This window comes from Gasterosteus aculeatus, chromosome 15 (genome assembly GCF_964276395.1).
Source record: "Gasterosteus aculeatus chromosome 15, fGasAcu3.hap1.1, whole genome shotgun sequence".
Lineage (NCBI taxonomy): Eukaryota > Metazoa > Chordata > Actinopteri > Perciformes > Gasterosteidae > Gasterosteus > Gasterosteus aculeatus.
Genome location: NC_135703.1, coordinates 19,351,158 through 19,372,427, shown reverse-complemented (window position 1 = coordinate 19,372,427; position 21,270 = coordinate 19,351,158). Strand labels below are relative to the sequence as shown.

At 43.3% G+C, this 21,270-nt stretch overlaps 1 protein-coding gene across 1 annotated transcript; it reads left to right on the top strand.

The window, feature by feature from the left end:
* Positions 1-9,240: 9,240 nt before the first annotated feature.
* On the top strand, positions 9,241-20,025 carry hhipl1 (HHIP-like 1). Its single transcript, XM_040199400.2, has 9 exons — positions 9,241-9,789; positions 11,610-12,256; positions 12,341-12,484; positions 12,675-13,003; positions 13,967-14,093; positions 17,970-18,115; positions 18,200-18,281; positions 18,961-19,043; positions 19,137-20,025. Exons 1-9 carry the CDS (start codon positions 9,373-9,375, stop codon positions 19,679-19,681), a joined length of 2,520 nt encoding a protein of 839 aa, XP_040055334.1. The 5' UTR covers positions 9,241-9,372; the 3' UTR covers positions 19,682-20,025.
* Positions 20,026-21,270: the final 1,245 nt, after the last annotated feature.

Genomic DNA, 21,270 nt, shown 5'->3' with positions numbered 1-21,270 from the left:
TCCATGCAAGAAATAGCTTTTGTCTTGGGGGATGAAACCTTGTTCAAAGGTTCTTAAAAGTAAGAACAGAAAAAAAGTTCTGCAAAGTATCTGGAAGAAAATAAAACATTGGAGGAGAACTTTGTGTGAGAAACAAGGAAGTGGAAATATTCTGACATCTTTTGGATAAACGTTGCAATTGTGGTGGGAAACACATGGAAACAAGGTGGCTGTGATGTCAGGAAGAGCGCGTTAAAATCCAGCATTTTGTAATATAGGGATTATCCTTATGAGAAGCTGTCCCACTTATCAGAGCAGTATCCCCATGAGTCCTGTAACCACCTACTGCTACTCCTTCTGCCTTATGACCCTGAGAGTCAACTACAGAACTGCAGTCAAATACCCTCATCTTTCTTAATTGTGTATGCAAAAAGTGTTACCAACAAAGTCACTTAAAAAAAATATGATGTACAATACGTTCAATGCCTATGACATAGATGATTTAAATATTTAGAGTAATAAACCACATGATGATGATTTAAATGAACTACTTATATTAGCAGTTGTTATGGATGTAGTTGACTAGCAATGATAACAAAATGAGTAATGTGACTACTAATAAAAATAGCAGTAGCAGTGGATGTCAGGCAGGACCACTGCAGGAACAAGCACCATCCGGATAGAACCACTGTGTGATCACAGCTATGGTGATGACTGTCAACTAATCCTATATTTTTCAAATCTGAGACACGGGTTGCAGCACAATCTATGCTTGTCTGATTGAGTGGACGTTCCCACACTACCTGGACAAAAGTAGTGTGTTTGGATAGTGAAAGTGGGACAAGATTTTCATAGAAAGGACTTGGAGATCAACAACTGGCAAAATAATATTCATGCTTTGGTGAAAACTGAAACTGCATTATGTCATGATTTTACTGCTTTATCACAATCATCTCTATTTAAAGTAAGTATTTCTATGTAAATATAAAAAAGAATGAACGATTTTACGATTTTTATTGAATGTAAACAAGAAACTGTAAAGTGGATTATTTCAAATATAAAGAAATACTTTTAGGATTTTGTAACTTAGTAGAAAGGTTGAGAATATCACTAAAATATTAGGTCTAGAAAATGAGCAACAACAGCAGTGGGAGAAAGCAGGGATGTTTGCGGAAACGTTTGTTAAAATGTAGGTAGGACAATATTAGTGAAGAGGGGAAGAGCGATAGGAAAACAATGATGAGTTATAACAATAAGAGGAACTGATGATCTAAAGAAGAAGCCTTTTACAAATGACCGAACAAAACTGCTGCAATTATTGAAGAAACCCAGGAATTTAAAGACCAATTACTTTGAAATCCAACATCTGCAAAGTAATAGAATCATAAATGTATTTTCAAATAAGAGAGTAGCTTCAGAAAAGAGAGACATACAAAAGATCCATCCCTTTTTATTTAGAACATGAAGCTACGAACGCACGGATGAAGTTTGTTCTTTGAAAACTAAGTCAAATGTATGAATGGTTTATTGGATGTGTTAATAAACAATAAAACATGAATAGAAAAAGAATACTTTGTTAATGAAAATGAAAATAATTCAATGCAGTTTAGGTAGACACTAATTAAATGGACTGTACTTGTTTAGCGCTTTTCTAATCTTCGGACCACTCAAAGCGCTTTAACACTTAATTCACCCATTCACACCCATTCATACCCTGATGACAGGAGAACCACACACAGTGACACCTGCCATCAGTCACTAACATCCACACACTGTAGTCGCAGCTACAGGAGCCATGTTTTAAGTGTCTTGCCCAAGGACACAACGACATGGGTGTTAGCAGAGCCTGGGATCGAACCGACAACCCTCTGATTGGAGGACGACCTGCTCCCCACTCACCCACAGTCCCCCAATGAATTAATCTCTATAGTTATAGTGGGTGACTGTGGGTGAGTGGGGAGCACGGTCGTCCTCCAATCAGAGGGTTGTCGGTTCGATCTCAGGCCCGGCTAACCTGCATGTCGTTGTGTCCTTGGGCAAGACACTTAACCCCACATGGCTCCTGTAGCTGCGACTACAGTGTGTGAATGGTAGTTACTGATGGCAGGAGTCACTGTGTATGGTTCTCCTGTCATCAGTGTATGAATGGGTGTGAATGGGTGAATGATGTCATGTAGTGTTAAAGCGCTTTGAGTGGTCAGAAGACTAGAAAAGCGCTAAACAAGTACAGTCCATTTACCATTTACCATTTATAAAAGATCGTGGTGTTCATGGAAAAATGGGATAAGATTTTCCCTCACAGGATGATGGGAGAGTAGTGGATATCTATCAGAAAGTAAGGTGGTTACTTTACATCACACGTCATTTAGCTGACGCTTTTATCCAAAGCGACTTACAATAAGTGCATCCAGCCATAAGGATAATGGGAAGCAGATATATTTACTCTGGCCATAATGCCTTTTAGACTATGGTTGTGTAATGATGTTATAGAAACCAGAGACATTATAAAGGACGGGATGAGAAGCTGTAGTTTTTCTCGGTGTGTCGTCAGAGTTGAACTTGCAAAGGCAACTGTCCTATTTCACAATGTTGACAAACATTACATAACGTTTGCACCAACATGTGAATTATATCCCATTGAATGAGCATTTCAGCTGCTCCTTAACTGCCACGGTAACTTCGGCATGCAGATGGTTAAAACACAAAACTGGCCTTAAAGCTTTGTTTTATTTTTTTAATAGGTTTTATATTGTTTCTGTTAAACATACTTGGTAATATAACTAATACATGGAGTGTTAGCTACCCCATAAGACATTCCTCCCGCTCACTGAGATAACAGCCACAGGCCCCAACATTAGATGCAGTCATAAATACATTTATTAGGGACGGCTTACTCCTTGCTTTAATGGGAAGTTTACACCTGCTAGTTTTACATGATCCCCTTCAGCCTTGTGGGAGAGGGCTCCTGATGTTTTAACACCTTCTGGGGGTCCCAGGTGCATGCTCCAGCACCTACCTCCCTTTTCTTTTTCCTTTGAGCCCAGCAAGAAAAATGGAAAAAGATCAACTTGATCCCATTGACTGTCCTAGTATTTCAAAACAGTGGCAGGCTGGACTTTGGTGATCCGAAGATTGACAGGATTTCTAGATGTAAAATCACAGCGTTGGATCTGAACTGAGTAAAAAACATGGTGGACCGTTTACCACAAGGTGCAAGTGCGTTGGCGAAGTGTAAATGGTCAGATGTAAGTATATGTTGGTTTAATATATAGAGCTTGTAATAACATTTGGAAATGTGACACGGCATACCAGGAATGATGCAGTTCATTCAGAGTGAATTACACTTTTTACACTTTTTTACAGCACAATTATATATATATATGTATATATAATTATATATATATAAATATTATTGAAAATATTAATGAAAAATTGACGCTATTACTTTGATTGATTTATATTGTTGAAAAAGATACGATTGTTGTATGAATGCACAGAAATCATTTCCACTACTTTTTTGCCACTGACATTAAAGGGCTACGTTTTCTTTTGTTTTTACATGAAAAAAAACTCAGCGGACTGCAGGGACAACCACCCCAGATAGAACCACCACCCCAAATAGAACCACCATCCACAGATAGAACCACCACCCCAGATAGAACCACCATCCACAGATAGAACCACCATCCACAGATAGAACCACCACCCCAGATAGAACCACCATCCACAGATAGAACCACCATCCACAAATAGAACCACCACCCACATATAGAACCACCATCCACAGATAGAACCACCATCGACAAATAGAACCACCACCCCAGATAGACCCACCATCCACAGATAGAACCACCATCCACAGATAGAACCACCATCCACAGATAGAACCACCATCCACAAATAGAACCACCACCCCAGATAGACCCACCATCCACAGATAGAACCACCATCCACAGAAGCCTGTATGCAGGGAAAGCCCAAAGACTTCAGGAAAGAAGCAAAGCGGGTAATGTTTGTTTACGATGACAGTAATAGTAATATTTATAATCATACCAATGATAATAGAAGCATCAGTTGTCAGCAGGGCCATGGCAGCAGGAACCTAGAAGGCGAGAAAGCACACAACTCTGGGGAAGAAGCTGAATTTGTGATGTGCATTAGAGAGATGTGAATTCTTAGAGAGAGCGAGAGTGGAGCTTGGTGTGTCCTAAGAAATCCTCAGACAGTGTAGGTCAATAGAAGCTTATCTAAGGGCTGGTCCAGGCTAACCTGAGCCAGCCCTAACTATAAGCGTCAAAGAGAAAGTTGTAAGCTTTATCTTACCTGACCTGACCAAATCTGCCCCCCGGACTGAAAGTGGAACCTGGTTCCACAAAAGAAGGAGCTTGATAACTGAAGGCTCTGGCCCCCAGCCTACTTTTTAAAACCACAGGAACAACAAGTAACCCAGCATCTATGGAGCGCAGCTGTCTTGTAGGGCAATAAGGTGTTACTGATCAAAGAGAACTGCAAGATTCTTTACAATGCTGCTGCATACTGGAGGCGCTCTGCACCTATCAAGATATCCTCTCTTTTGTCTGATTTTAGCATCAGAAAATTGCTAGACATCCTTAACAATTAACAATCAACACATGACATTCTATATCCCACGACCCTCACATTCTGGAAAACACTCCAGGCCAGGAGTGAAAAGATTGCAGGAAAGTATGCCGCATATTGAATTGAATTCATTTTATTTTGTATAGCTCGTAAATTTGCCCTCAGAGGGCTTTACAGTCTGTACACATGCAACATCTTCTGTCCCGAAACCCTCACATGGGCACAGGAACAACTCCCCAAACAATGAAAAAACCCTTCCATGGGGCAAAAATGGATGAAACCTTTGGGAGAACGTCAGAGGAGGATTCCTCTCCTGGAATGGACAGACTACAATAGATGTCATGTGTACAGAATGAACAATCTGCACTGAACTTTCTTTCCATTGTCAATTTCCAATATCCAACATACCCCCTTTCTTCCAGTGGCCCTTGGTCAGATCACCAGCTGTGGCTCGACCATCCCCCACTCTTCGAAGACAAAAAGAATGAAGAAAAACTACCCGCCATTCAGCAAAACTAAATATGATGTAGTTCTCCCCCCTTTTCTGACTCCCACAACATTCATTTGTGATTTACAGAACCTTTTCAGTCACTTCCCATTGTGACGACTTATACAGCTACAGTATAAAACATTTTGAGCCGCATTAACAAATTGGTCATGTAAAAAGAAAGAAGGAAACTCAGGACATAATTTTCAAGCATCAAACAAACCTATTCAATGAATATCATGGAATGTGTATTTACAAGTGAACGGACATATGTGAAAGGGTTTGACCATGAAGCAACACAGAAATATAATGCATTGATGGTTTAAATCCAACGGTTGATGACACGTACAGGACTTTGTACACATCCCCCTCAGATTTTGCCACGTGATGAGGTCTTCGACTCCATTTTATGGTGATATGATGTCACCTAGTGAATAAGAGGAAGTAATGCAGCCACAACTGACAGCCGAACTTTAGCCTTCAGTTTTTCTGACTGACAGGTTGTGGCTTCTGAGTGACTGAAGGAGCTACCGCTCTTCTCCACGTAGGGCTGCTCAGATCCAATCAGCTCTGACGATTACGAGGGGTTCAACCAACCACGGCCTGAGATCTCACAGAATCCAGATTTTCCACAACTACTGTCCACACACTGGGCTGTGATGACTTAGATGTGTGTTATGGTTTGGACAGGGATGAATACCCTGTAAGTGTTTTTAGGCGGATCTCAAAATTAAAAAGTTAGTTTGCCATCGTTATTCATTTATTTGCAAGTAAGATATGTGTCATATGCTGATATTTACAGACAGTTTATCCGGATAGCAAAACAAATATCCAGTCAGAAAAAGTAGTTCCAGAGATCTGGCCATTTTTATCATGTGGATGTAACGGGTTTGACCTCAAAGCTAACACAGCCCAGTGTATTTTTTCTCTGCTTTTCATAACTTGTGATATTACTATGGAAAATGTCAACATTCTTTCTTGTTCTATAATTTCATAAATCCAAACTGTTTTGTGTGTCTGTTTGTGTTCATATACATTTATATAAGTTCACTCTCTGCATTCCTACGGACAGTTTTACCTTGCTGAGTGGAAGATTAACTCCTAAATGTTGCGTAAATTGGATGCTTTGACAAAACCCCATCGATAAACCAGCAAAGATAATAAACATGGCGTGTGAAATTTATTTAATTTCAACTCCATTGTTGTGCTGTACAGAGCCAAAATAATGAAAAATGTGTCAATGTCCAACTATTTATGGAGCTGACTGTATTTACACAGGATCAGGAATCAGGAAACATTTATTGCCATAATATGTCAGACATACTTGGCGGTTGGTGCATAACAGCAGACAGTACGACAATGGACGACAAGACAACACAGTGCAAGAGGAATTAAAATAAAATATAATGCTATGGGTTATGGGTAAAATAAAGGAATAAAAGTTACAAATATTTAAAATAAAAGTAAAGTGCACCAGCAACAGAAAGTGACGTGTGCAGTGAGAAAGAAAGTGACCGGTGGAACGTCAGAGTCAGTGGGACCGTCTTTGCAGAACCTCTCAAGTTAACACACAGCCATTTTCAGATCGGGTTCAGGGGATCCGGCTGCGCCACTCTAGGACATCGGAGTTGTCGCCGCGCCTTCGTTGTTTTGGCTGTGTGCTTCGGGTCGTTGTCCTGTTGAACAATGAACCGTCGCCCCAGTCGGAGGTCCAGAGTGCTCTGGAGCGGCTTTCATCCAGGATGTCTCAGATTAGCCCAAATTACTGTGTTGTTGCAGTGAATCGTTGTTTTTACATGTTTAATATGGTTTGTATTATTGATCTTAGCATGGTTTGTTTTTGTTACCCGGTGTCAAACTCATCTTTATTTTTGTAGTAGTTCCTTTTATGGCTGGACTTTTAACAATATAATAGGGTTATTTTATGGCTTTTGGCTTAATATGACTTATTACCTCTGAATTATGTCTTGGGGATCCATGCTGCTCTCCCCCCGACGTAAAAGAACCTGTGTTTTTATTGTTACGTACTGGTTAGTATTTAGTATTCTCTAACTCACTGCCTACATCTGACTCGAGATGAGGACCCAAACATCCTCACACAGCAGGAACTTTCAGTAACACACACCCATAGAATACACTGGAGATCTGGATGAAGTTGATGCACAGAGATTTATTGGAGCACCGACACTCTCCTAAACCGAGGTGATGATACATCACTTTATACATTTCTTTGACCATTGGATTGAGTGAAGCCCTCCCCTTCAATCCTAACGGCATAATCCGTCTCCTGTTGTCTTCACTTGTCCCTCTATCTGGTTGTTCCCTCCCGTTCTGTCTCCTCACGTCTACACACACAAACATGAGGCCGTTGTCCCACAGCTGCTGTCTCTACACTTATCGTAACCCTTGTGCCCAGTGCCATATCCTGGCCCAGAGCCTTAGGCACCCATCTTCCTCTCGCCTCGTCATCTCCGGCATGAGGGGGGAGAGCGGCCTGTGGCTCTAGTGACTTTTTGCTGTTAATCTCGTCTGTGGTTGATTTGGGCTGAAGGAAGGTTTTCCTCCACCTGCCTCTCTTTAGCGCTGTTGGGGCGTTCACCTTTACCTCGACTGTCGGGCGTGGTCAAGACCACCCGATACGGTCCAGCTCGTCTCGGCTCGTCCTACGTTCTCCTGTAGGTTTTAAGGTACACCCCCACTCCGGGGGGTACTACCCTTGTTTGGTCTGGCAGGGTTCGCTTTTCATCCGAGGCTCCTTTTACCTGTGTGACGATCCTCCAGGTCCCAGGTGGCTTTGTGGTTTTCGTCATTGTTTCAGGTGCTGATTGGAGCTGATTGAGGACCAGAATCATTTATTCACAAGAAGATTTCCCCGTTACGTGATGAACACCACACGCTGCAGCCGAGCGTCCACTGTCCCGCAGACTGTCTCACTTACTGTCCCGCAGACTGTCTCTCATACTGTGCCTCAGACTGTCTCACTTACTGTCTCACAGACTGTCTCACTTACTGTCCCACAGACTGTCTCTCATACTGTGCCTCAGACTGTCTCACTTACTGTCTCACAGACTGTCTCACTTACTGTCCCACAGACTGTCTCTCATACTGTCCCACAGACTGTCTCACTTACTGTCTCACAGACTGTCTCACTTACTGTCCCACAGACTGTCTCTCATACTGTCCCACAGACTGTCTCTCATACTGTCTCACACAGTCTCACACACTCTCTCATGTCTCACACACTGTCTCACACTGTCTCTCATACTGTCTCATGTCTCACACACTGTCTCACACTGTCTCTCATACTGTCTCACACTGTCTCACTTACTGTCCCACAGACTGTCTCTCATACTGTCCCACAGACTGTCTCTCATACTGTCTCACACAGTCTCACACACTCTCTCATGTCTCACACACTGTCTCACACTGTCTCTCATACTGTCTCACACTGTCTCTCATACTGTCTCACACACTGTCTCTCACACTGTCTCACACAGTGTCTCACACTGTCTCTCACACTGTCTCACACAGTGTCTCACACTGTCTCTCACACAGTCTCTCTCACACTGTCTCTCACACTGTCTCACACACTGTCTCTCATACTGTCTCTCACACAGTGTCTCACACACTGTCTCTCACACTGTCTCACACAGTGTCTCACACTGTCTCTCACACTGTCCATGTCTGTACGGTGCTGCGATGCAGAGAACATCTGGAAAGCAGCTGCATGTCGTGCTCTTGGTAAAGTTCTGTTGGTTTATTTGTCTCTTAATAAACTTCTGGATGTTCCACATTTCACTGCTTCAATTGATCAAATGTCTGATGATGAACGATGGATTTATAATGATTCTCACACACATGTAATAAACTAGTTCTATGTGGTCGTCTACATACATATGATACATACGCTGATACATAGATCCTGTTCATTCGTATCAATCTGATGCTTTGGGCTTGTTTTCATCTACATACTCTGAAGGAGTTGAGATCTTTATTCTCATTGGATGATGATCATCATTTAAATAGATATAATGTGATTGATTAGAGTGACGAGGCACTAAAATGAGCCGTTACATTTTACCATCACGCGTAACGTTAACTTGTGTGTGATACTTTGTGGGGCTTGTAGCCTCCAGGGGGCGCTGTCAGTCTTTAACATCATTATAGGATTCATTTCATGTTATTTTCTATCGCACAATATCGCAAATTAGCCTCATGTGTCTTTACAGTGTGAACACATGTGACGTCCTCTGTCCAGAACCCTTCACATCGACAGGACAAACTCCCCAAACAATGAAAGGTGTTTGATGGGAGTTCGGCGGACGGACCCGGCGGTCCACACGTCACAGGGACACATGACGCGGATGATCGGGTCGGAACAAAGTGCACACAGGAAGTCGCTTGTGCACAACTTCACTTCTCCGACCGACACCATGCGGCGCGGCCCCGGACGAGTCCCGCGTGGGTTGCGCGTCTCGCCGCTGGTGTTTTGGTGCGTGGCGCTGTGTGGCGCACCTGCCGCGTCACACCCGCAGTGTTTGGACTTCAAGCCGCCGTTCCGACCGCTGAGGGAGCTCGAGTTCTGCGTCATGTACAAGGAGTTCGGCTGCTGTGACTACCAGAGGGACCAGGAGCTGATGGCAAACTACTACCACGTTATGGGGGGTTCGGATTATTCTGGATACGTCCGATGTGCTGGGTTCGTCCTGGAGCTGCTGTGCCAGGTAGGGCTGCTGGGGGCCTGCTGTGGGCCTGCTGTGGGCCTGCTGGGGGCCTGCTGTAGGCCTGCTGGGGGCCTGCTGGGGGCCTGCTGGGGGCCTGCTGTGGGCCTGCTGGGGGCCTGCTGGGGGCCTGCTGGGGGCCTGCTGTGGGTCTGCTGGGGGTCTGCTGGGGGTCTGCTGTAGGGCTGCTGGGGGCCTGCTGGGGGTCTGCTGTGGGTCTGCTGTAGGGCTGCTGGGGGCCTGCTGGGGGCCTGCTGGGGGCCTGCTGGGGGTCTGCTGGGGGCCTGCTGGGGGCCTGCTGTAGGCCTGCTGGGGGCCTGCTGGGGGCCTGCTGGGACAAAGGTCGTCCCAAACAAACTACTCCATGATTGGGAGAATTCACTTCTCACACTTCTTGTTATTTATGGGATGAAGTCCTGAAATCTGCAGTCAAAGTGACACCAACATATCAAAATAGCCTCCAGAATGTCAAAAATAACCTTAAAACAACTCATTCTGTTGTCTTTTAAGTGGGAAATTGCATTGCCAACATCATACATGGTCAAAGTAGCTTTGCTTATCCACTTAAATATGAAATAGTCTGTTGGATGGACAGTGACCTTATTCTTGATAGAAGATTATCCATTTTACTGTGATTATTATCCTTCCTCCTCCTTCTGCTTCTCGTCCCAGAACATTACCATCACGCTTATTTATTTATGCTTTATTAAAAAGTAGTGTATTGCACACTTTAATCTTAAAAGTACTTAGTGTGTGCACTTTTGTTGATCTAAAAAATAAGGTGCTTACTGTATTAAGCAGAATTCCCTTTTTACATTATTAGTTAACATATCTATTGTAAATCTCAATTTAAACGTTAAAATAATTTGCCATTGATATTAAGGTTGTATTTGGACCCTCGGAGTCCAGATAACATTATAATAGGCAAGTCAATATTTACAAGTCTCAACAGGTTGCATGAACATGTATCTTTTATCAGGGAGAAGCACAAACAGTCTATTTTTCTATATTCTATCTATCAATATCATGTTTAGTAGCAAGTGTGCCTGTTAGAGGGAAGAGTTCGAGCACAAAGTACACAACTTGTCATGTCCAAGAAGCGTTAATCAGGTTGTCTCGTGATTTCCTGTTTTATTTTGAAAATGAACCTTCCTCTCATTTGAGGCAACTTGCTCCTTCTTTTTTGTTAATTAACTTTGATTTCGAACATCATCTCAGGAGGAGTGCATCTGGGTTCATAGCCATTGTCCCTTCGTGACGCAGCCAGGACTTACTGCACAGAAACCGTGTAGTCTGTGAGGTTTATAATGAATCTCAGTTAAAAAAAGTTCAAGCCCCAGAAAGAGATTTAAAATTAAAAGCTTCTGTTCGTGTTAAGTACACCTATCACAGGCCAATATTGATAAGCACCCCGCTCTCCTTTTCAGGATCCTTGACCTCATTCTTTTGGTTTTATACGTTTTGCCGTTTTAATTCAGTCTCACTGCTTTCAACCTTGTTTCAGTAGCAGCTTTTTTCAGAAAAAAGATCTGACAAACCATGCCCATCTCCAAACTGACGACAGTTGGTGACCAGCTGCTTAACATGGTTTATCAGTTAATGAAGATGAAAAAAGAGCTAATATCAGACAGAAAGACTTTAATACAAATGTAGATCCTGATGGATGTGCATTATGACCATTAAGTGCCACACAGTTTAAAATATCAACTTGGTTGGTGAACAAATTGATCAAAACGAAAAGAAAAAATATCTACCAACTATACATCATAACGAGTCTTCTGCTTTATTGCCTCAACTCCTCATATTTATCCCCATCTGCTCAGCAATGCTCTCCATATGCAGCTCACCTCTTTGATGCTGAGGACCCAAACACCCCAGTCAGGACCATCCCTGGCCTCTGTCCCGACTACTGCTCCGAGTTTTGGAAGAAGTGCAGCTCTACCATCCCTTTATTGTCTAACGACACACTCATAGCAAAACTCAAAGAAGACCAGACACGTCTCTGCCAGTATCTGAAACTCGATGATGATGACTACTGCTACCCTCACCTCCTGAGCAACCAGAAGCTCACTCAGAATCTGGGTACGGTTCAGTCAGACTCTGAGGGCTGTCTGCAGCTGTGCCTGGAAGAAGTTGCAAACGGGCTTCGGAACCCGCTTGCAATGGTGCATGCCAATGATGGCACACATCGGTTCTTTGTGGCCGAACAGGTAGGCTTGGTGTGGACATACCTTTCTGAGCGGTCGAAACTGGACATACCATTTTTGAACATTACCAAGACTGTGTTAACGTCATCATGGGAAGGTGATGAGAGAGGCTTTCTGGGACTTACCTTTCACCCAAAGTACAAATACAATGGGAAGCTCTATGTGTACTACTCGGTGGAGGTGGGCTTTGATGAGAGGATCCGAATCAGTGAGTTCCATGTGTCAGCCAATGACATGAATGTGGTGGATCATGCTTCTGAGCGGTAGGTGTATGGACTGATCCAGGTTAGCAAATGCAATACCAGCTCTTTGTCTTATCCTATTTTTCATGTCCACTTTTCTCACAGGGTTATTCTGGAGATCGATGAACCAGCATCCAACCACAATGGAGGGCAACTTTTGTTTGCAGATGATGGCTACTTGTATGTTTTCACAGGCGATGGTGGAATGGCAGGAGATCCGTTTGGAAAATATGGAAATGCCCAAAACAAGTAAGATGTCCACAAATGTTTTATAAAATTAAATACCTAATCTGAAGCAACAAAGAATATTCCCAGTTTTAAAATATGTGGCAAAGAACAACCATAAAGGGCTACGGTCTGATCCATATTTTAGTCATTATTTAGAAAATGAGTTTAGTTTTATTGATCGTGATGGCGTGTTTCTTTTCCACATTACTAGGTCATCTCTGTTGGGTAAAGTTCTTCGCATTGATGTGGATGACAATGAAAGAGGCCCATTGTACAGAATTCCTCCAAATAACCCCTTCATACACGAGCGGGGGGCACGCCCTGAGATTTATGCTTACGGTGTTCGCAATATGTGGAGGTGTTCTGTGGATCGGGGTGATCCACAGACCAAAGAGGGCAAAGGACGTATCTTCTGTGGCGATGTTGGCCAAAACAAGTTTGAAGAGATTGACATCATTGAGAAAGGTCGAAACTACGGATGGAGAGCCAAGGAGGGATTCTCTTGCTACGACAAGAAGCTGTGTGCCAACAGCTCGCTAGGTAGGCATGCTATGGTCAGTCAAATGTGTCAAACTACGTACGTCTGTTGGGATGTAATGAAGGGCCAATACTGTAGTTTTTACATAGCCAGTGTGCAAAATACTGGTTAAGGTAATGCCACCTAACCGAACCCCCCAACCTCATTCAATACATATTCTACCAGATTTCCATGTTTAGGTCCACAAATATTAAAAAACCTTTTAGAGACATTTTTTGTGACAATCGCAGGTAACAATTAATTGTTGTTGTTGGGGTTTCCCAATCGTACCATGCACATTGACCCTAACCTATGACAAGATTTACTTTGCTTAACTGACACCTCTGCCACACTGCCTGTGTGTGGCTCAGGTGCCGCTTGGCTGTGCTCAGTGAGAATTATCTTTTTACAGTATATCGTCTAAATTATTTGCTGTCTTAAGATATCAGACAAAAAAAAAAAATATTTCTACTTTAATAATTCATGTTTCTATCTTAAAATAAAAACCTTACGTCTTGCTGTGGAAAGAGTCCCGTGTTTTGTCAATTCCAGACATTTTTATCATTATTTAGAGATTTATACAGGCATCATTTTAATTATGTTCGTTATTATTATGAACAAAATTTAACAATCGAAATGGTGGTGACAGATGCAGCAGTTCAGCTCCTGCTGAAAGTGCGGCCCGGATGCATCAAAAATCCCTTCAAATGAGTCTCAATAGTGGAAACTGCCTTGTTCTCTCTGTACACTGTAAAGCAAAGAAATACCCCTAAAAGTGACCGCACACTGACCGCATTCAGATAGTTAGCAGTGTCATCACTAGGCATAAGGATATTATTGCAACTATATTTGTTTTCCATTTTTAAATCTACTTTCAAACAAACTTATTTTAATTAGGTCAAGTGTCCACATTGTAAAGAAATCACTAAAGACAATGGAAGTTGAAACTCAACAATACCAATAATGACCCTTGGGATCTTTCACAGACGATGTACTTCCTATTTACGCGTACCCTCACAAGATGGGCAAGTCCGTGACTGGCGGCTATGTGTACCGAGGCTGTGAATACCCCAACCTGAACGGCATGTACATATTTGGAGACTTCATGAGCGGGTAAGGTTGAATCTGGCAAATACTGTAGTTTATTTGATTAAAAATAGCAAAATCAGAAGTTTCTGAATTTGGAGCTATACTTTTTTTTTTTTGAAATAGTGGCATCGTGATTGCTTCCACGTATACAGTGGTGGTACAGGGTACAGGGGTGAACTGAAAAGTTTTTCTTTTGTACTTCTTTTGTGGTTTGAATGCAGTAATTTTCTAGTGTTTTTACATCACATTGATATTTTTACTTAATATAAGTAAACATACGATCTGACTCCTACTTCCACCACTGGTCCTGGCTCTGGTTCTGTGTAATGTGTGTAAAAAGGATCAATTTCTTCATATTTGTTCACATTCTATGTATCATTCAGTAACTTGGGTTGTCTCCACTTTAGTTTCATCATGTTTGTATATCTGCAAAGAAAATATATATTCAATGTCTGTCTGTCCGTCCTGGGAGAAGAATCTCTTCTCCGTTGCTCATTCTGGGGTTTCCTCTCTTTAAAAGACAATGTTTTTTCCCCATTTGAATCAAAGGAAGCAAAGAGGGTCACACACTGATCATAGATCAAGCTTTTTAAGGCAAATTATCTCTAGCTGTCTACATGTACTTAAGAACCCTGAATCATAGTAGACAATACTTGTTGATACTGTAACGGGTAGGGTAAGGACCTAGGACCTGGAACTCTTCCAAGGCCGCAGAAAGAATCCCAAGCCGGGTGGAAGGAGGGGGTCTGGAGGAAGGGAACCTTGCAACCGGAGAGAAGCCCTTCATTTTCCGAACGCGGAGCTCGTTTGGAGTCACTGGCAGTTGTCTTAGCCCTGGAAAGTTGGTCTGGGTGCTGGCTGTTAAACTCTGCGATGAGTGAGATCTCTGAGCGTATTAGCCAGCCCCCATTGTCTCTCCTCAAACTGTAGCCTTCCCAGTCCACCAGATATGGAAGACCCAGCGGTGGGAGCGTAACAAGCGGGTAATCGTGTAGACTGGTACTCTTACAATGAGGGAGCGGAGAAGGAGGAAAAGCCCTGAGGGGCTTTCCTGGACAGATTTCACGGTATGAACAGATGAATGCGCAATGACCTGGAGATTTTAAGTATTACTGCTGCCGGATAGATGATCTTGATCTCAAATAGAATGATAAATCTTAGGCCCAGTGTCTTGAATTCTGTCTGCAAAAGTCGACAACGACACCTTCTGACCGATTGGATAGGTGAGGGCTGGAGTGCGGGGCCTATTGGCCGCAGAATAGCTGTTGGCGGACAGGTGCAGAGCTTCTTGGGCCTTCATCCAGGTCTAATTGCAACAGCGGATGAAAGCCTGCACTGAAGCGCAAGACATCTTCTCCAACGCAGAGAACAGAGAAAGCTGAAACCCGACCAGCCCTTGGCTGAGCTGGTAAGTGTCACGTGTGGGGTCGTTTCCAGTTTTATTTAGTAGTTTCCTGCCTCTCGAGGGCCTGGCTAAACTTCAGTTCCCGCTGTGGTGTGTTTTCTGCGGTGATTGTCTGCCGTGTCTCAGATTGTTTTTTCGTCAATAACTTTCACCTTCCCAGTGTATTTTAACCATGTGTCACTTGTCTCATGTTGGTTCATGGTCTAGTTGATATCGTGTTTGAGTTTTTGGTACTGAGGCAACAAAATGCAGTTTAACATCCAACCAGAAGTGCAAAATAGCAAAAAGTGCAGAGTATGTGCATATGTAAAGTGTAATAAGTGAATAAATAGATATGTACAGTAAGAAATAGTTATGCAATATGAACAGTAAGAAATGGATATACAATAACAGTGCAAATGTTCAGTGGCTGGAGGAAGGTGTGGGGCAGTCAAGCCAGGGTGGAGGGGGAAGTACAGTCACTGAGGGAGCTGTGTGTGGGGGTGGGGGGCAGAGTTCAATAGAGTGACAGCCGCAGGGATGAAGCTGTTCCTGCACCCTGTAGTGCCTCCCAGAGGGGAGGAGGGCAAACAGTCTGTGGCTGGGTGAGAGCTGTGCCCTCCGCAGACATCTCTTGCTCTGGACGCCTCGATGGTGGGGAGGGAGGAACCGGTGATGCGTTGGGCAGTTTTCACCACCCTCTGCAGTGATTTACGGTCCGCGACAGAGCAGCTGCTATACCATACTGAGATGCAGTTTGTAAGGATGCTCTCTATGGTACAGCGGTAGAAATTCTCTAGATTCTGAGGAGACAGACTTCTTCAGTCTCCTCAGGAAGAAGAGACGCTGGTGTGCTTTCTTTACCAGGGATGAGGTGTTGAGGGTCCAAGAGAGGTCCTCAGAGATGTGGACACCCAGGAACTTGAAGCTGGCGACACGCTCAACCTCCGTCCCGTTGATATGGATGGGGATGTGTGTGCCAGTTTTCTTCCTGAAGGACTGATGTGGTGTCGTCTGCTGGATCCATGTTCTCGACAGATATTACTGTAGCGACAAACAGCAGCCGTAGTTCTAATCAAAGTCTTTATTTTCCACATGACAAACAAATAGGTTTCAGAGTCACCGGGAATAGACGTAGTCAAAGACAGAAGGCTGGGTGAGTTACCGGGGCATTGGGCAAGACGAGGTATGCCAAGACAAGCAGGCAACTCCGGGAAAGTCTGGCATACCGGGGAAAACAATCTTGCAGCAAGTCAGTGAGTGGTGTTTAAATACTGAAGGGAGTGAGTAGGGTAGACAGGTGAGTGTGATGTGATGATGATATGATGATGAGTGTGATTGAGCGAGGTGGATGATGATGAGGGGAGTTTTGGGGTCTAACAGCAGAACAATGGCTTAGCTTCTTTTGAAGAGTGAAAAGAATCAACTGGCTCGGGTTTAAAGATTAAAAAAGGATTCAATAACTTACAGAAGCAATAAAATTACAAAGTGAAATACGGTATGAATAGTATAATATTTTGCGAAATAGAGACTCCCCTGGGACCAGTCTAACATGACCATCACTAATGCTTCTCAGCAGGGGGCGACGTGGCACAGGGGTAGAGCGGGTGCGCTGGGAACCGCAAGGTTGGCGGTTCGAGCCCCGGCTGCTCCATGTTCTGCGTCGAAGTGTCCCTGAGCAAGACAACTAAACCCTAATTGGTCCCCGGGCAAAAATGTAAAAAAAAAATTTGTGCAATGTTAGTCGCTTTGGATAAAAGCGTCAGCTAAATGACCTGTAATGTAATGTCTGCCTGCCTCTTCTCCAGCAGAGGCTTTTCGAATCTTGCGGGGTGTGTCCTTGGTGTGTGTCCCGTGGTTCGCTGCAGATTAAAAAGTAGCTCCTCCCACACTGTCCATTTTATTTTTATTTACAGGCATGCAAAATCCCACCTTGACCTAACCAATCCCTATTCACTTAATGTTACTATACATTCGATGAGCACACCTGCGACATAAAGCTTCCTCATCGCAAACATAACGTAGGATCCATAACATTATCATCATCTTATAGCCAATATACTCTAATCATAACAGATCTTAAATCATAACATTTTAATCATTATGTTTAATTCATTTTATATTGTCCAAAACAAAGGGATTGCGTTGCAGGGCTTTCCTACGTATAAACGGCCTGACGGGAGAAAAGAATTCCAAAAACAACTTCACTGGGGAGAACATTTTGAAGAAATCCATTAAGGAAGGTTTAAGCGTACTTCTCCCAGGACTTACATTTACATTGCAACTGGATGTCATATTACTAAATTGTGTTTAATTCATATTGAAGATATTAGTTGAACATACCAATATAATAACACACAAACTCCAATTCACTAGTTCTAATCACACATATCATTTCTACGGCGTGGCGTACTCTTCTGCTTAAGTCCCTAACAGTGACAGCATAAACATTCACTAAACAATCCATCATAAAGTTCACTGCACTCCAGAGATTATTGCTGGGATTCCTTTTCCAGGCGTTTGATGAGTCTGCGGGAGGACAGAAACACGGGGCGATGGAAATACAATGAGATATGTATGGGGATGGGCTTGACCTGTGCCTTCCCCGCCCTCATCAACAACTACCACCAGTACATCATCTCCTTTGCAGAGGATGAAGCAGGTAACGCAGGAACACGCATGAACCCCTCAAACCTCCTGTGCAACGTCATGAGGTTAATGTAATGTCAGTATTTTTTTCTTTCAGGCGAGCTTTACTTCATGTCGACTAGAATACCGAGTGCCACATCACCTTCAGGTGTCATTTATAAAGTGGTGGACCCCTCCAGGTGAGCAATCAGAACTATTTCAGGTAGATCTCAGTTTCAGCATACATGAGTTTCTTCAACACTGTGAATGCGTCAGATCGATGCTCACAGACCAGACACGGGTTCAATGAGGAGGGACAAGTGACTGATCGTAGTTAACATTTACTGTGCTGGATGATGCGTTCATGAGTTACACTGAATTTATTTGCCGCTTGAACTCAACGGGGGTATTGAGATTGCGCTGTTTGCCCTGAGCAGCAGCCATGTGTGAGTGTAGACACTGGTGGGGGCTAGCGGTCCTGCTGGAGATGACATACTGTCCACAATCCGGGCTTTGACTTAGAAGAAGTTTCTCCATGTTTTACAGTGATGGATACTGATATTTCACATCAGCACTCACAAGAGTTCCTCTTCATTCCACAGAAAAGAGGTTGTCCAAATAGACAAACTAGTTATTATTATTAGTTTTTACACTTTTTATCATGGGTATTCTAGTCTTTGAGCCGAGTCTACAAACGGCCTCAGGGACTAAGGGCTCGGGGCTCTTTCTGCATTTCTCTTAGTGGTAGATGGTTGAACCTAAATCAACCGTTCGTCTCATTCAACAGTTCCTCGGCTTTGTTGGTACTTGAGCTACAGTCAATTTAAATGCAACATCTTTTTCAGCTATTTTTAATTCAGTTTTGTTCATTATTTTCAGACGAGCTTCCCCAAGACAATGTCACCATGATTCTCTTCCTGTCAGAGTGAAAAGTAACCTCATCAAGTTTGTTCCCGAGGAAAGTGAGTCCACGACAAACTAGTTACATGTTACAGATTACATTTGTTTTGTATCAGTTTGCGTTCACGTTTGGTCTTTTTAATCCTTCTCATCAGCATTAATTGGCATTGAGCCAGCAAAAACAATCCAGCCTGAGCCACAACCCTCAGAGCCCCTTGACATTGACCCTCTAGAAGGACCAGAGCTGACCACCCTGTCACCCGCCCCAACCACCACCAAATCAACAAGACATTCGCGGCGGAAGGGCAGACGCAAGCAGGGCCAAAGCAGAAGCCCGAGTAGACCCGGGCTCCAGAATGGAGCAGTGAGGCTGGTTGGGGATGAACAGGGCCGCAGCGACCGTGGACGGGTGGAGATTTATGTTAACAGGGACTGGGGCACCGTGTGTGACGACCTGTGGACCACCAAAGATGCTGCAGTGGTATGCCGGCAGCTGGGCTTCAGGTACGCTCTGAAGGCGGCAAAGAACTCTGAGTTCGGGGAGGGGAAGGATCTGCAGATTCTACTGGACGATGTTCAGTGTGAAGGCACAGAGTCCAACCTGCTGGACTGCAAACATGCCGGCGTGGGGACACATAACTGTGCCCATTATGAAGATGCTGGTGTAATCTGCGGCAATTCACACTACGTTGAAATTTAAATTAAATCTGGACTAATTATCAGCACAACATTGCTACTTTGCAGAGTAATATTCCCAGCAGCTCCAATTAATTGCTTTTTATTTCATCACAATTGAAAAATAAGGTGGACATCTTTGAACCAGGGCCTGACTGGTGAATGCAAACTGTACAGTGGTTATTCATCAGAGAGCTTAGACTTTTTAATTCAGTTTTAAAACAGTTTAATTCAGAGGTTTGCATTGAAAGTCTTTTCTTTTTACGTTAAGTGTAACCGTTTTGTTTCCTGGTGAACGTTCAATGCCCACTGAATGGATGTATAGGTGCATTATCATGTTATGCTCTTAGTAAATCCTTTTAATAATCACCTTTCTACACTGCTTTGTCATGTTTAACGTTTTAATCAAATGTGTTAGAATCCATGGTGACAGGACGGTAAGAAATTCTGAAACACCAGGCTAGAAAAATACACATCTATTGCATTTATTCTTTAAGGGATCAGAAACAAAAGAGCATCCTGTGTTGAAATGTTCAATCTGATCTAAATACGAAGTTTATAATCAGAGATTATTAGGAAATGAGACCTTTGATCTCCCACAATCCCCTGCAGGATGTGGTGTTAATAACAAGCCGTTCTAAGCAGTGTGGACCTGAATGTGTCCTCTGTGTTGTGAAGCTCATTGAAATGCTGCAGCACGTCTCAGGAGCTGGAACCAACCAACCGCCTGCCCATGTGCCCTTTGCCTTCTTCTCTGATATCAACCACAAATCTGCTCTCCTACTCCTATTGTAGGATGGAGGATTGTAGGATTATAATTTATAACAAACATGACGTCCAGATAAGCAGGTAAATAAAACGCATATATCCAATATAATGTCCTCTATATCAAAGTCCAATTAAACAATATTCACGGGCTCTTACAAGCAATATTTAAACATACATACAACCATTAACTAGGATGGGAAGTGCTGGCTGACTGGTGTCTCATGGAATAGAATTTAGAATATGCAGCAAAACCCGACTGGACACTCGTTGGAGGATTTACCAGCGAATCCAACGCCTTTGATTCTCCTGCTTTATCGTCCTGATATTCAACCGTTTGCTGCCGTGTGGCCTCATGCTAAGATGCTCCCCGCATGTCACTGCGCCGGGTAGCTGTACCCCAGTACACATCTGCACAAACAGTTCCAGGAAAACGCATTTCTCATAGAATATGGTGACACCGTATATGACAGCTAAATGAAGTTTGATGGTTAAGTTACGAACATAATCATCAACAATGAGATCCGGGTTGTTGTATGTAGATGGTGAATGGACTGTACTTGTTGATCAGTCTTCATTTTCTAATCATCCGACAATTCAGTTGGGACGTACAGTGACACCTGCCCATCAGTCACGCTACGGGAGCAACGTTGGGCTTCAGTGTCGTCCCCAACGGGACATTGAGACGAGCGGCGCCTCTGTAGCAACGTACAGGAAGTGGAACATTTACTGGTTTGTGAACGAAGATTCAGGCGGCAATTAAGCTACTGACGTGAATAACAGCAGCGTGGAACAGAAGCTACAGATGTTACAGTCAGCGCTTTGCAGACACACACAATAAGAGATGAA

What these genes read in the sequence shown, in the direction of transcription:
- hhipl1 (XM_040199400.2), top strand. Translation starts at nt 9,373, where the DNA reads ATGGGAGTTCGGCGGACGGACCCGGCGGTCCACACGTCACAGGGACAC. An exon ending in TATGGAAATGCCCAAAACAA is followed by an intron (nt 12,485 to 12,674) that starts GTAAGATGTCCA and finishes CCACATTACTAG; the next exon opens with GTCATCTCTGTTGGGTAAAG. An exon ending in AAAGTGGTGGACCCCTCCAG is followed by an intron (nt 18,282 to 18,960) that starts GTGAGCAATCAG and finishes CATTATTTTCAG; the next exon opens with ACGAGCTTCCCCAAGACAAT.